The following is a 16,099-nucleotide window of genomic DNA, read 5'->3' as shown; positions in this document are numbered from 1 at the left end:
AACTCGGTGATACTGTATTTACTGTCTTTGCTTTGGCCTTTTCCCCAAATTTCGTTTTTCTTCCATCACAACTGAGGAGGAAGGGTGTAGCCACAGCAACATTGCCAGACTTCAGGGAACGCTTGCGAAACAGACCACGGCGAGGTTAGGGATTTGAGAAGTCAATGAGAGAAGTGAAAAATTATTCCTGAGTTGTTAATTTTCTCGAAATCTAAAGACACAACCTAGATTCGAGCCAATGTCTTAAGTAGTTGAACATGTTATTAATCTAACCTCGTGAAATTGACAAACTGAGACGTTTTCATTTTCGTGAAAAACTACTTTATATTGAAGGAATGCCTTTGATTTGACTTCCCGCACCTGCGCAGTTTGGCACGAGTGACCGTGACGTCTTTCTACGCATGCGCTTTGCTAGCCAACGTCGTCATGACATCGCCTAGTGCGATCGGGGATTTCTATTGGAGAAGCAGTTTTAGCCTATCTTCATACTGTACTGTCTTTGTTGTAGCGGTATCCTGTGGTCCACTGTCCTAAACCAGGAACAACAGTCGCGCAAGTCATTGCGAGATGGCTCAGCAATTGTTATTAAAAGTAATTTGCGATCATCAGGGAACATTGGACTATGCACATCTGGCAGATGGTGGGTTTGGGGCAGATATGTTCTGCGCTCTTGATAAACTTGTTGAAAACGATGTATTTTATATAGCGCTGTGCAATGGAAACAAACGCATTATTGCGAAAACGAAAGTTAGACGCTGCAAAGTGCAGCAATGTGATGGCTGCAATGATTTACACCTGTGTAAATTTTATCTATTTGGGGACTGCAAGAATAGTAGGGGAAGGTAAGCATAAAATATATTTTATATGATGTGCGCTAAATAGGATGCGTTTAGACAGGCAATCCAATTCGAAACTTATTTCCGATAATTTGATCTTTTTTAGAGCTGATGTGATTTTTTTTTTTTACAGTGGACCATTTTATTTTTTTAAATATCAGAATTCGGCTGCCTGTCTAAACGCAGGACCAGAGAAGTAAAGTAAGACAGATTGTTTTGCGTGGCCCGGTTTAAACTCTGCTCTTCCGGTGCACCAGGCCATGCAAAACGAACTTGCCCATTTTTTGACTGTGTACATGTATCATTGCAACGGGTTATTATTATTACAATTTTTAAATTTGAGGTATTTCAGCCCAAAACATGAAACTGCAACATTGTTGAAAAATTCTATGGGGTTTAGAAGTTGAATTAATTCAGCAAACTGCATTGTGCTTTGTATGTTTATTAACCTGTTTCTTGATACTTTGACTCCCAGACGGGCATGCCGCTTTGGCCATGACCTTCACTCCGAACACAACTCCATAGTTTTGAGAGAGCATAAACTTGAGACGCTGAGTAGACAGGAACTCCGGCAGCTATTATTACAGAATGACAACTCTCTCCTTCCACCGGTAAGAGCCAACCATTTACCTCTAACTGCTGATGTGGATCAGTGGAATGTGTGTGTCTGTGTGAGTGCAGGGCCAGCTCCAGACATACACGACATAAGCAAGGGAGTGGGGGAGTCTATCAGGTCTCAACTTGTTGTTGAGAGTTAGAATAGTGTAATACACAAAGGTGCAAGTTCGAAATGTGCTTGTGTATCAGTCATTTTTCTCTTATTAGGTCATTCACTGACAGTCACTCAATTAGTCATGTCAGCTAACCATTTTTAGATTGGTAAATTAGTCTATCCAGCTATGTAAACATGTAGTAATCATGGCCAAATACAGACCAGGCATGCAGGGCACATGCCCAGGGCCGCTGACCTCCAGAGGGCCCCCATTGATTTTGTTAGTCACTCTCACTCAGATATCATTAACATGGCAAAATGTGCAATGTGTGTGTGTGTCTGTGACTGATGATGAGGTGCTGTCTGCACATATTAAAATCCATTTGAATTCAATCACTTTTTGACAGCATCCCTTTTTATGTAAATCAAACTTTCCATATGTTTGCCCATGGAAGAGGTGGTCAGAAAGTGATATTTTGGACTTGAAAAGTAGGCTACCTGTGCATGTTCATCCACTCCAAAAGAATTCCAGCATTAAAACTGCATGTATACTCGTGCCATTGTAGTGGAATATTGACTCAGAAATATAACCCTCTTACTGGAACTTGTGAATTAAAATGAGAATTTAATACAAAGTAGCAAAGCCGTGCTGATCCATAGAACAACCAACTTTCTAAGCACGGAGCTCGGCCTTTATAGCATAGCAGCCTCACATACAGCATATGGGTACACCCCATATGTAAATGAAATAACTCCCCTTGTCCTTTCGCCACCATTATCTTTCATCTGAGTTCTTGCTTGTTCACGCCCAGTAACGCCCACATCTGCTTCGGGTTTAGATTATAATGGTGGCAGGACCCCTTATGTAATACAAAAAATAATACATTTTATTGTATATGCATATGTTTCACTTTTTGGTTATTCTGCTGTCATCCTGTCCCTGTGTTCCCTGACATCAGTATGTCAGATGGCATTAGTTAATGTAACCATATACACCAGCTAGTGTTAATTAACTGATGTGTCTTTCTGACAAATACCTTTTTTTTTGTAGCCTGAAAAGTCAGGACACCTGAAATGGGGCTGAAACTGTCCTGGGAAAAATGGGATGGTCACCCTAACACACACGGTCAACTTTACTAGACTAGGCTACAATGTGTATTACCATGAACTTCTAATAGGCCTACCGGTAGCCAGTGATGTAGTGGTAAAAAATAGGTGGGTAAACTCTGATTGCCGGTCACAGTGAAAAAAGTAACGCTCTCTATACAGCAATTTTCTGAAAAGGGTGGGTAAATGGCGTTTACTTGCGTTTACCCTCCACTAGGCCTACACCACTTCCGGTAGCCTACCCTGTCAGCCGAGGCAATTTCACACACATGAACATACGCAGAACAGGTAGCCTACATTCAATATAATAGGCCTATGATTTGAATCAAAACATGTTTACACCCTACAGTGCATTCGGAAAGTATTCAGACCCCTTGACTTTTTCCACATGTTGCTACGTTACAGCTGGATACAAATACAAATTAAAAATATTTTACAAATTAAAAATCTACACACAATATTTGACAATGTTTATGATCACTATGTTTGATGTACAGTTACAAGATGACATGGCATCATACCCTGAACAGAATGAGCCTATGTTTGTCCACTGTGAAGATTTGCTGCTGCACACACACCTGAATGTAATCATGACTCCTTTTCTATGTGCATCAAAATGACGCTCTGTTTCCCTGAATTGCATGGTGAAAGCCTGAGACTGTAATGTCATATTTTATAATGTAGCTAGTCTTGTTGGCAATAGAACAACCTTTCAAATCCACCTGACCCAGATTGAGATTTATAACGTTTTTGGATTACGTAAACAATAACAGTAATTGTGTGATGGCAGGGCTTGTGCTCAAAACAAATCAACTACAAGTGTGCTTTCTGTAGTTCCTCAACGGCACAGCAAGGAGAGCTCAAAAAAGCACCTTATAGTTGAAGACTCATCTTTGAGTCATACAAGAGTGTTAAAATCACTTAGGAACTGTGCACACTTTGGAGAAGTGTGTGGTCACATGGGGACACCAGTTAGTGCTCTCACTCAAACCCTTGTCATTTTTTGTTGTTTTATGTTGCACCGACCCCACATTTTCCTGGAATAGTCTTATCACGTTACTGAATGTATCCAGAGTATTTTCAGATTTTGTTTTATAGTAAATGTAAAATACATATAAAATCAACAGTGTAATGTTTGGTTTCAGTCTTGTCAGGTGCTGTTGTGTACTCACCTTTTTGGTCTGCTAATTTTCCCATAATGTCCAAACTGTTCCCTTTCAATTTGTTATGCATTTCATATTTCTTCTGTAAGAAATAATTCAATGTCTTAATTGTTTATTATTATGATCATTTCATTTATTTTGATATTTCAGGGGGTGGCAGCACCCCTACTTCCTGCGGCCTTGGGAATAACCAATGGCGATGCGGCATCGCAGGCTGTGAAATTTATAGCACGATTCAGACAACCACGGTGAATGTGACGTTTGATACAATTTTTGCCTGACACGATCACTCTTAATTCTTGCCTAATATGTTGGCAATTATTTTTTTTACCAATTCCAATATTTTCAATAATATGATAGTCATTTTGCACTGATTCAAACAGTATAATGTTTTAAAAACTGCATTTGTATAATATTACCATTATATCGACGCATGACCAATTTATGTATCTTTATTAACAATGTCATATTCTGCTTGAAATAACATGTAGCTTAATGAAATAATCAAAAGAAAAATGTGATTATTTATTAGCCTAGTGGTAGGCATTATATCATGTGAATTAGGCCTCGTGAAATCATTGTCAAAAGCGCAACAGGTACTGTTGCATGTAGGTCTAGATTATTTATGGGTTGATCATGTAGAAATATCAAAACATTCTTTCAACTCCAAAGTAAATGCCTGTCTATGATGCCGGAATCACTGACTCGCTGCCTTTTTCTATAATCAAGACACCTGCTGGTAACTCTTAAATGGTTAGGACAGCTCATGAGGTGTCCTAAATATCTGTCGACTAGGTGCGACTCTTACGACTAAAGAGGCTTCTTGCATAGCTTCTATTTTTACCCATAAGAGTAGGAGTAAAATGTCTCTATGCTCAGCACTTATGACCAATTGTCTACCCTGAGATGCTTTGTGGATACGGGCCCAGCTGTCAGATTCTCAAGGAAGAGGTTGTTTCCCTCATCAGTGAGATGCATGTAATCCCTAAGGTACTGCCCAGGGACACAGTGCTTTATGGCTGAATGGTGGATTGTGGGCATGCGCCTGTCACAGAGAAATGCAAACACCAGCTGGTTGACAGAGCACCGGGCCATCTCTATGTGCTTGTTGCTGTCCTCCTCCCACTGGAACATCCAACTCCTCTACTGTGTGATGTCAGAGTAAATCACAGTTGTCCCGGGGAACATTTGGATGACTACCTCCAAATCAGCTCACATCTGACGCACCTTTGTGTGTCCCAAGTCGTTTCCGAGGTGGATGACTATGATACATTCATGGTCGCACCTTGCCTTGGTGAGAGAGAATATTTTAGAACCTTTCCTTTGAGAACAGCTCATCCATATTTCACGCTCCTGTAGTCATCTAGCCAGCTACATTGTTTAATCGCATTGTAAATATTTTCTTCAGTCTTTGCTTCCATGCTCTCACCAATTTGCTTTGAGCAATGATCAGTAGGATTATGAGCTGGGATCTTATCAATAAGTAAAACACACAACATTGTGAGGGTTCACAAGGATAGCATGTGTTAAGCTGTATAATAATGTTGCATAATCACCTTCCGGTGTGAAACCATGGAAATTAAAAACAAAAACTATGTTTTAAGTGAGAATAGGCATTGGTCTGAAGCCGAAAAAGAATGTAAATTCACATGAGTACCACAATGCTTATTCCACCCATGCTCTACCAAGGTTTTCCAGCACACAGTTTTGCCCTACTACAGTAGCTATGTTGGTATTGTACTTCAAACTGTGTAGGCTGGTTGCTTCGGATTCAAACCTTCTCAAACAGCCTAATTCATACTCTTCAGAGGGATACAGTGTACAGTGTCCTGCTATTACAACTATATATAACGGTATAGATATATACAGTACCAGTCAAAAGTTTGGACACACCTACTCATTTCAGGGTGGTATTTTTTATTATAATTTTTTTTTTTCTACATTGAGGAATAATAGTGAAGACATCAAAACCACAAAATAATACATATGGAATGTAGTAACCAAAAAAGTGTTAAACAATGCAGAGATCATCTGTTCACCTACTCAGCGTCTCACAAAGACACGGTGTTTGGAACTAAACATTTCAAATTTGGACTCATCAGACCAAAGGACAGATTTCCACAGGTCTAATGTCCATTGCTCGTGTTTCTTGGCCCAAGCATGTCTCTTCTTATTATTGGGGTCCTTTTAGTAGTGGTTTCTTTGTAGCAATTCGACCATGAAGGCCTGATTCACGCAGTCTCCTCTAAACAGTTGATGTTGAGATGTGTCTGTTACTTGAACTCTGTGAAGCATTTATTTGGGCTGAAATCTGAGGTGCAGTTCATTTGTGGCGAACTTATCCTCTGCAGCAGAGGTAACTCTGGGTCTTCCATTTCTGTGGCAGTCCCCATGAGAGCCAGTTTCATCATAGCGCTTGATGGTTTTTGCAACTGCACTTGAAGAAACTTTAAAAGTTCTTGAAATGATCCGTATTGACTGACCTTCATGTCTTAAAGTAATGATGGACTGTCATTTCTCTTTGCTTATTTGAGCTGTTCTTGCAATAATATGGACTTGGTCTTTTACCAAATAGGGCTATCTTCTGTATACCCACCCCTACCTTGTCACAACACAACTGATTGGCTCAAATGCATTAAGAAGGAAAGAAATTCCACACATTCACTTTTAACAAGGAACACTTGTTAATTGAAATGCATTCCAGGTGATTACCTCATGAAGCTGGTTGAGAGAATGCCCAGAGTGTGCAAAGTTGTCATTAAGGCAAAGGGTGGCTACTTTGAAGAATCTAAAATATATTTTGATTTGTTTAACACTTTTTTTGGTTACTAAATGATTCCATATGTGTTATTTCATATGTTTGATGTCTTCACTATTATTCTACAATGTAGAAAAGAGTAAAAAAAAAAAAAGATAAACCCTTGAATAAGTAGGTGTGTCCAAACTTTTGACTGGTACCCTATATCATTTGTCTGTATGTATTTTTAGATATAGGCCTATTGTAAATGTGTATTATTGTTGCATCAACATCTTTATTATAAAAATAAATACAAGTATAATCATAACTTTAAGCTACACATTATTTGGCACGAGGTAATGATCAGCACAGCAATTGATAAAACAGGACCATGTTTGAAACACAAGTGCTTCTGCGCTTATGTCAATATTACGCAGGGAAACTAACAGGTACAGAAATTAGGAATGCAGACAGGATTTATCTATCTGAGATACTGTGTCCAACACACCACCACCTGTTGGGCACATACTGACCTAAAAAGGATGTTACTTTTTCAATGACATGTATTGTTAAAACAAAGGTTTAAGGCATGCACCACATTACAAGACAAAACACCTCAATCAAGCCTGATCGTCTTGTAAGTATAAAAGCAAAGCTTGCTTTAATTAAATTTTTTAAAAGCATGAAAAGGTAGTGTAATGGCATAATCTCCTACTATGGTGTGACGAATCCAATGCTTTACCTTGTATGTGGTACAAATCACATTATTGTGGAAGGACCTCCTCTAAGAGTATGAATTAGGCTGTTTTATTCTCACTTAAAACATCGTTTTTTAATCTCTTGTATGTTTTGGCAATAAACTCCAAAAAGTGTAGCACTTGGAAGGGAAGGTTTTGTTCAAATCAATAGGGGTTCTGTCAAAAAGTGATTGAATACAAATGGATTTACACAATACCTCTGTGTGTTCATCTCATGCTTTCTTGCACATAGAGTATGGCAAACAAGTATTTTAAAAGCCTTGTCACTCACTCTTTCAGGTGTGCTACTCCTATAACAAAGGCACCGGGCCATATGGCAACTGCCCTGATCAGGAGGGGTGCAGGAGACTTCACGTGTGTGACAGGTACATCAGAGGAACCTGCTCCTCGGGAGCCGACTGCAACAGGTGTCATGACTTCTTCGAGCCCCACCCACGGAGGACCCTGCAGCAGAGGGGAGTGCCAAACGATCTAATGGCGTCCATGTTGTCCACCTACCAGAACATCCAGGCCATGAAAAGTGAAGGTGCCGGCGGTGCTTCTTCCATCAACAGGCCCCAGAGCTGTCCTCAGAGAAATACAGGTAGATGGCTGCAGGAGCAAACACCAGGGTTGTATTCAGTGGGGAATAATGTTTCAGAACAGTCGCTATAGTTACCCGCAAAACCTTAATTGGAAGTATTTCTCTATGGACTTGCTTGCCAGCCAGGGTTGGGGTTAATTCCATTTAAATTCCAGACCAGTCAATTCAATAAGTACACTGAAATTCCAATTCCCTTCAATGCTTTTCAATAACCAGGTTTCCATCCAACCTTTTTATGCGAGTAAAGTACATGTTGCATGAAAATGAACATTTCTTGGTAAACTTTCCAAATTTCTACAAAACAAAATACACTAGACAACGTGTGTTTTTTTGGGGGGTCATTAAAAGTGATTATGCGATAAATGGAGGTGGAAAAGCTTATTCTCAAATATTGATATAATAACCATAATATTGAAGTCAACTTGGAGTCACGGGGTGACATGTTGTGTGGTCCTCCTACTACAACTGGAGAAACAATGCAGTTTATTAGGCTACAGGTGAAATAAGTTATGATGAACTTCACAGGGTGATGAAAGTGCAAGGTGATACGCTTGATGCTCCTTTCCAATAAATATCAAGGGTCTTATTCTGGTGACAAGATGATCGATGCTTGGCTGCCATTTAAGAAATAAAAATGAACTTGCGCTTTTGTCTATAATCATTTTTAATTTGTTTAAATTTATTTCACCTTTATTTAACCAGGTAGGCTAGTTGAGAACAAGTTCTCATTTACAACTGCAACCTGGCCAAGATAAAGCAAAGCAGTGCAACAAAAACAACACAGAGTTACACGTGGAATAAACAAAAGTACAGTCAATAACACAATAGAAAAATCTATATAAAAATCTAGATACAGTGTGTGCAAACTGGTGTTGATGTAAGCTATACCCGCACTGTATCTGCGAGCTGGTGGCTAGAGCGCACGTGCCAATACCAGAGTGGGCCCATTCGCTATATAACGCAAAAACAATTATTCGGTACTTGGGATATTAACCGCAAAAGTAATTTTTATGTGCGCTATGTCATCATGCACAGCCTTTTAACTGCAACAGGTCAATTTGATGGAAACAGATCTCTGGTAGGAAAATGTGCATATAGTTTGGATGGAAACCTAGCTAGTGAGGAAAGGTGGAATTGGAATTTGATTTACTTTCTGAATTGACTGGAATTGAGATGGTATTGACCTCAACCCTGTTACCAACTTTGATTTCATGTAACTGAATGTTTGTTTATTTGCTCTTTGTTTACAGTGAGGAATGAGATCTGCCTGTTCTTTGTCAAGGGGGACTGCAAACAAGGAGGTACATTTAACGAGGGAGATATTGTGTGTGGAGGCAGAGTGTCTGGAGGATAGCTTTCCCATGTTTGCTTTGGCAGAACACCTGCAAGGGCCTTGTCCAATTTGTACTCAGGCAGAAGCTATGGCACCCGGCCGGATATGAGTTTATCTATAACTTTCAAGGTTGTCAGTAGATACACAATACAAACCCTGTGAAACCACAATTTAGGGACAAATCAGGCTGTTACCCAGGTGCAACAATGATACTCAGCAACATATCACATCACACTGAAAACGTATGACTTTCAGAGAAATGCCGGAGAGTCCACTTCAAAATGCCCTACAAGTGGGAAGTGAACGATGGACAGACTTGGTCAGCTCTGCCAGAAAACGAAGAAATCGAGAGAGACTTCTGTGACCCTTCTAAGATACACAGGTACAGTATGTTATGTCATACTTAAAGATAGACTCAGCGATTTCCTCAACAACTAAGAGCGTTGGAGCGCAAGACTCAACTTCCCCGCTGTTTTGGTCCCATGGCTACCACGCTGTAACAGTGTGAAGTGAACCTGTGCACATGCGCAGATATAGTACTGTGCGTGACTGTCTTGCATCTCAATATCTGCTGTGCTGCTTGTGGTAATATCATTTTGCTGAGTCTAACTTTAACTACAACAACTGTGTCAAACTGTGAATAAGGTACAATATAGCCATTATATATATATATTTTTTTACCATTTACATTTGTCATGCCTTCACAGTGAGGGATCTGAGCGTGTGCGTTTCAACTCCATGAGCCGTGGATTATGGGAAGTTCGCCGTCTCTCCACAGTTTCCTCTGTGACCCAGCCCACATACGTACTCACCACAGAGTGGGCATGGTTCTGGGAGGACGAGTACGGCAAATGGGTCCAGTACGCATCCATCGTAAGTGGTGTGAAACACTCAAACAGGCTGATGTGTTACGAGGACAATAATAGATATAGTAAACGGTTGTTCCCCTTGAATTTGAGTTTTTTTCTATAAATTACAGAAAGAGATGCACAGATTGTCGTCCATCACCAGTGAAGACCTTGAGAAAAGGTACCAGGAGGATCAAAGTGCTGTGGTGAAGTTCACTGCAGGCCAGCAGTCTTATGAGCTGAGTTTCAGAGGTAACACATTTCAAACTCTTGAAAAACAGCTCTCATGTGCAACCTTCTGTAATGATAATAATAATAATATATTTTAGTTATAAACGCTTAGCACAAGTTACAGTTAGAGTCTGAAAGGCTACTCTTATACACTACCAGTCAAAAGTTTTAGAACACCTACTCAATCAAGGGTTTTTCTATATTTTTACTATTTTCTACATTGTAGAATAATAGTGATGACATCAAAACAATGAAATAACATATATGGAGTCGTGTACTAACCAAAAAAGTGTTAAATAAATCAAAATATATTTTATATTTGAGATTCTTCAAATAGCCACCCTTTGCCTTGATGACAGCTTTGCACACTCTTGGCATTCTATCAACCAGCTTCACCTGCAATGCTTTTCCAACAGTCTTGAAGGAGTTCCCACATATGCTGAGCACTTGTTGGCTGCCTTTCCTTCACTCTGAGGTCCAACTCATACAAACCATCTCAATTTGGTTGAGGTCGGGGGATTGTGGTAGCCAGGTCATCTGATGCAGCACTCCATCACTTTCCTTCTTGGTAAAATGGCCCTTACACAGCCTGGAGGTGTGTTTTGGGTCATTGTCCTGTTGACAAACAAATGATAGTCCCACTAAGCCCAAACCAGATGGGATGCAGTATCGCTGCAGAATGCTGTTAGCCATGCTGGTTAAGTGTGCCTTGAATTCTAAATAAATCACAGGCAGTCACCAGCAAAGCACTCCCACACCATAACACCACCTCCTCCATGCTTTACAGTGGGAAATACACATTCAGAAATCATCTGTTCACCCACTCTTTGTCTCACAAAGACACAGCGGTTAGAACCAAAAGTCTCCAATTTGGACATTGCTCGTGTTTCTTGGCCCAAGCAAGTCTCTTCTTATTATTGGTTTCCTTTAGTAGTGGATTCTTTGCAGCAATTTGACCATGAAGCCGATACACACAGTCTCCTCTGAACAGTTGATGTTGAGATGTGTCTGTTTCTTGACCTCTGTGAGCTGCAATTTCTGAGGCTGGTAACTATAATGAACTTATCCTCTGCAGCAGAGGTAACTCTGGGTCTTCCATTTCTGTAGCGGTCTTCATGAGAGCCAGTTTCATCATAGTGCTTGATGTTTTTTGCGACTGCACTTGAAGAAACTTTATAAGTTCTTGAAATGAAAATAAAGAAAAACCATTGAATGAGTAGGTGTTCTAAAACTTTTGACCGGTAGTGTACGCCCCTCAAATTCTATTACTAAAATCGGCAGCAGGTAGCCTAGATGTTAGAGATGTTGAACAGTAACTGTAAGGATGCTGGTTCAAATAGTTAATCTTGTAATTACAGACATGACACAAAAAAACAAAACATATGGTACTTTAAGGATGGTCAGACGACGTCCTGTCTTTGTTTCAACTGTGGACGCACAAGCTGCAAGAAGCAGGTAATGTATGAATGGGACTGGACTGAGAATGGGTATATGTTCTGAATCGAACCATTTCTATATTTACCTAATAGATTACTTATAATCATAATAACTTTTTCTTAGTGTTGTATATGAAGGTTATTTTTCATATGTCATTTCAGGAGAAATGGAGCACGCAATTTCAGAGCTGTTCCTGGATCTTGGGACAAGTCTGCGATACCTGACATTGGATACAAGGTCACTTGTTTACATGTGATTCTACGGCTTTGGATTTCAGGGAAGTTTAACATTGCCTTTCATTTGGTTTCAGCTGTGACAACCATTTTGTTTTCTCCTGCAGACAGTCACTCTTCTGAGTTCTGACAGGGACTATCAGAAGGTCCAGGAACTTTTCAACAAGACCATGAGGGGCTTCCAAATCACCCGCATTGAGAGGGTCCAAAACAGGGACCTCTGGGAAGTCTTCCAGTGGTATGTTTACATCAACTCTCACACACAATCCTAGCATGTTACTTCCAAAATGCTATGTAAACCCGGGCTTGAATGTGATTATGGGTAAGCAGTGTTAGGAATTGAAAACCTGGTCAGGGTGTGTAGTAATGCTAGATACAACATATAAGGTGACATCTCCTATATTTAAAGGTTTATTAGACAAAGAGAGACATAGACAGACATATGCATATGAGAAGACAGACATGTTCATGTAAGAGGTCTAGAGCAAATCTCACCCCCTCCCCTCTGACCTAAATACTCTTGCCTATCTTTGTTCACTGCCAAAGCATTAAATCAAGGCGGAGACCTTAGGGTTGAATAGACTATACATTTGAAACATCTTAATCGCTTAAAGACACCCATAAACGATTTTATGTCTCAGGGGCCCAGATACCGGTTACTGAGAGCTGCTTTAAGGTGACCTCTGGCATTACAGAGGGTACCTAGAGGTCAAATTTCAATAGGGAATAACCATCTGAAAATATCAATCTTAACAGCAGCTAATGGTGATTTCATAACAGCAGCTAATGGTCAAATTCTTAATGGTCATTTATTCCTTCTCAGGAAAAGAGATTTAATGAAGAAAAACAATGGAGGTCAAAACAGCAAGGAGCTACATCTCTTCCACGGAACGGACCCAAAACACGTAGATTCCATTTGCAGAGATAACTTCGACTGGAGGCTGTGTGGAACCAACGGAACTGTGTACGGCGAAGGTACCTCATGTTAACCATCTGTCAGAAGTGTAGTCAGATTTTAGAAGCACTCATTATCTCACTATAGTCTGTCATTTTGTTTTACTGATGATCTTCTCTGTTTGTTTTAGGGAGTTACTTTGCCAGGGATGCCAAGTACTCAGACAGCTACACCAGCCACTCAGGAGTGAGGTCCATGTTTGCTTGTCAGGTGCTTGTTGGCGACTACACACAGGGGAACTCAGGGCTCCGTCGCCCCCCTCCAAAAGGCGAGGGAAGCCCCACTCTCTATGACAGCTGTGTGGACAATGTCCTGAACCCATCCATATATGTGGTGTTTGAAAGGCACCAGGTTTACCCAGAGTTCCTCATCAAATATGATGATAGCGTCATGGACTGGTCCACTTCGGCTCCAGCTCCACCCAAGACTGTCTCTATCCAATCCACTTCCTTAACCCCAACATCCAACCGGATTCAAGCCACAGTTGCTGCTACCCCATCAAAGAGAGTTCAATCCACTTTGAATCCATATAAAACTGCAGCCACCACTTCCTCAAATCCAACCCATTCTCGTCCCACTTCACGTTTTGTCCATCAGTCTCTCCCAAAACCTGCCCAAGCCCCATTGATATTCATTCAATCTCCAGTCCTCATGAAGCCAGCCACAAGTTCTCAATTAGTGGATATCACCCACGGCCAAGATTTCACTCCCTCATTTGCAAACCTCTCTCACACACTCACTACCCCAGCCAGTAACCTCTCTCGTACGCTCACTACCCCAGCCAGTAACCTCTCTCGTACGCTCACTACCCCAGCCAGTAGACCCTCTCGTATGCTCACTACCCCAGCCAGTACACCCTCTCGTACGCTCACTACCCCAGCCAGTACACCCTCTCGTACGCTCACTACCCCAGCCAGTACACCCTCTCGTACGCTCACTACCCCAGCCAGTACACCCTCTCGTACGCTCACTACCCCAGCCAGTACACCCTCTCGTACGCTCACTACCCCAGCCAGTACACCCTCTAGTACGCTCACTACCCCAGCCAGTACACCCTCTCGTACGCTCACTACCCCAGCCAGTACACCCTCTCGTACGCTCACTACCCCAGCCAGTACACCCTCTCGTACGCTCACTACCCCAGCCAGTACACCCTCTCGTACGCTCACTACCCCAGCCAGTACACCCTCTCGTACGCTCACTACCCCAGCCAGTACACCCTCTCGTACGCTCACTACCCCAGCCAGTACACCCTCTCGTACGCTCACTACCCCAGCCAGTACACCCTCTCGTACACTCACTACCCCAGCCAGTACACCCTCTCGTACGCTCACTACCCCAGCCAGTACACCCTCTTGTACGCTCACTACCCCAGCCAGTACACCCTCTCGTACGCTCACTACCCCAGCCAGTACCCTCTCTTATACATTCACTACCCCAGCCAGCACCCTCCATTATACACTCCCTACCCCAGCCAGTACCCCCTCTCCTACACTCACTAACCCAGCCAGTACACCCTCTCCTACACTCACTACCCCAGCCAGTACCCCCTCTTATACTCTCACTACCCCAGCCAGTACAGCTTCTCCTACACTCCCTACCCCAGCCAGTACCCCCTCTCCTACACTCACTACCCCAGCCAGTACCCCCTCTTATACACTCCCTACCCCAGCCAGTACACCCTCTCCTACACTCACTACCCCAGCCAGTACCCCCTCTTATACACTCACTACCCCAGCCAGTACCCCCTCTTATACACTCCCTACCCCAGCCAGTACACCCTCTCCTACACTCACTACCCCAGCCAGTACCCCCTCTTATACACTCCCTACCCCAGCCAGTACACCCTCTCCTACACTCCCTACCCCAGCCAGTACCCCCTCTTATACACTCCCTACCCCAGCCAGTACACCCTCTCCTACACTCACTACCCCAGCCAGTACACCCTCTCCTACACTCACTACCCCAGCCAGTACCCCCTCTTATACACTCCCTACCCCAGCCAGTACACCCTCTCCTACACTCCCTACCCCAGCCAGTACCCCCTCTTATACACTCACTACACCAGCCAGTACCCCCTCTTATACACTCCCTACCCCAGCCAGTACACCCTCTCCTACACTCACTACCCCAGCCAGTACCCCCTCTTATACACTCACTACCCCAGCCAGTACAGCCTCTCGTAGACTCGCTCTTCCAACCTACACCGCCTCTCGAAGACTGGCTCCCCAACCCCCCACCCCCTCTCCTACACTCACTCCCTCAGCCAGCACCCCCTCTCGCACACTTTCCCCTTTAACTGGCACCCTATCTTGGGCTCACACCCGCTCAACAACCACTACTCGCACTCTCTCTGCCAGAAGTACCTCTCACCCACTATCCCCTTCATCCTCATTGAGCACACCTTATCACACACTTTCTCACTCATCATACTCCCCCACTTACACACAAACTCCCTCACGCACTTCCCCCTCCACGTCAAGCAATTCTTCTAGCACACTCTCCCCCTCAGCAAGGAACCTATCTCCGGTGTTCTCTCCCTTGACAGGTGCCTTCACTAGATCTCCTCCTGAGTCACTGTACAGTGTTCCAACAGCTCAAAGGAGGGACACCAAAGAAAAAAACAAGTGCCTTCTCCAATAACTTGCCTTTGTCAGGGTGGAGCAGTAAGTTAATAGAACGTTTTGATGGCAAACTTCACATATTCAAAAACAGAAAATGTATTAAAATGATGAATGATAATGCATTTGCATACTGAATATGTTTTATAGCTGTGTATCTTTACCTTGTAGGGGCTTAACAATAGTAAAGCTGTTCACAACTAACCAGAAGCTGGTAATTTTGCACAAATATGAATTTGATGAGCATGTTTCCTTTACTCAGGTCTACTGACACAATCCATACATTTTGTAAATGAAACAAGTTTGATTTCTCTGTTTTAAACTGAATAAACTCAGAAAATAATTGATTGTGGATGTTTTTTGGACAATCCTATTCTTTTCTAAGAGATTTTGAAAACACCCAAATGTCAGAAATGTTATATGTTTTGACAAATATCATCTTTATTTACTTTAAACTGAATCAATGATTAACTACTGCTGCTACTGTGTGTCTAACAGGCCTATTGTGATGTAAATGAAGGTTCCACATGCCACTCGGGCAGAGT

General features: G+C 42.2%; 1 protein-coding gene across 2 annotated transcripts; it reads left to right on the top strand.

Annotated features, from left to right (window-relative positions):
* Positions 1–470: 470 nt before the first annotated feature.
* LOC106609434 (mucin-2) lies at positions 471–15,906 on the top strand. 2 transcript variants are annotated; one of them, XM_045722098.1, is made up of 12 exons: positions 471–842; positions 1,312–1,447; positions 7,593–7,896; positions 9,147–9,197; positions 9,485–9,611; positions 9,937–10,102; positions 10,209–10,329; positions 11,667–11,763; positions 11,907–11,982; positions 12,086–12,216; positions 12,802–12,953; positions 13,064–15,906. In XM_045722098.1, the coding sequence occupies exons 1-12, from the start codon at positions 568–570 to the stop codon at positions 15,574–15,576; spliced, it is 4,149 nt and encodes a 1,382-aa protein (XP_045578054.1). In that variant the 5' UTR covers positions 471–567; the 3' UTR covers positions 15,577–15,906. The 2 variants fall into 2 exon arrangements, with proteins under 2 accessions (XP_045578054.1, XP_045578055.1); XM_045722099.1 differs by having other exon boundaries at positions 473–640.
* The last annotated feature ends 193 nt before the right edge of the window (positions 15,907–16,099 follow it).

This window comes from Salmo salar, chromosome ssa07, assembly GCF_905237065.1.
Source record: "Salmo salar chromosome ssa07, Ssal_v3.1, whole genome shotgun sequence".
NCBI classification, from domain to species: domain Eukaryota; kingdom Metazoa; phylum Chordata; class Actinopteri; order Salmoniformes; family Salmonidae; genus Salmo; species Salmo salar.
This window is presented reverse-complemented; position numbering and strand designations above follow the sequence as displayed.

Coding starts and splice junctions, on each gene's coding strand:
- LOC106609434 (XM_045722098.1), top strand. CDS start 568: ATGGCTCAGCAATTGTTATTAAAAGTAATTTGCGATCATCAGGGAACA. Junction 1,448..7,592: donor ACAACTCTCTCCTTCCACCG/GTAAGAGCCAAC, acceptor TCACTCTTTCAG/GTGTGCTACTCCTATAACAA. Junction 11,764..11,906: donor GCACAAGCTGCAAGAAGCAG/GTAATGTATGAA, acceptor ATGTCATTTCAG/GAGAAATGGAGCACGCAATT.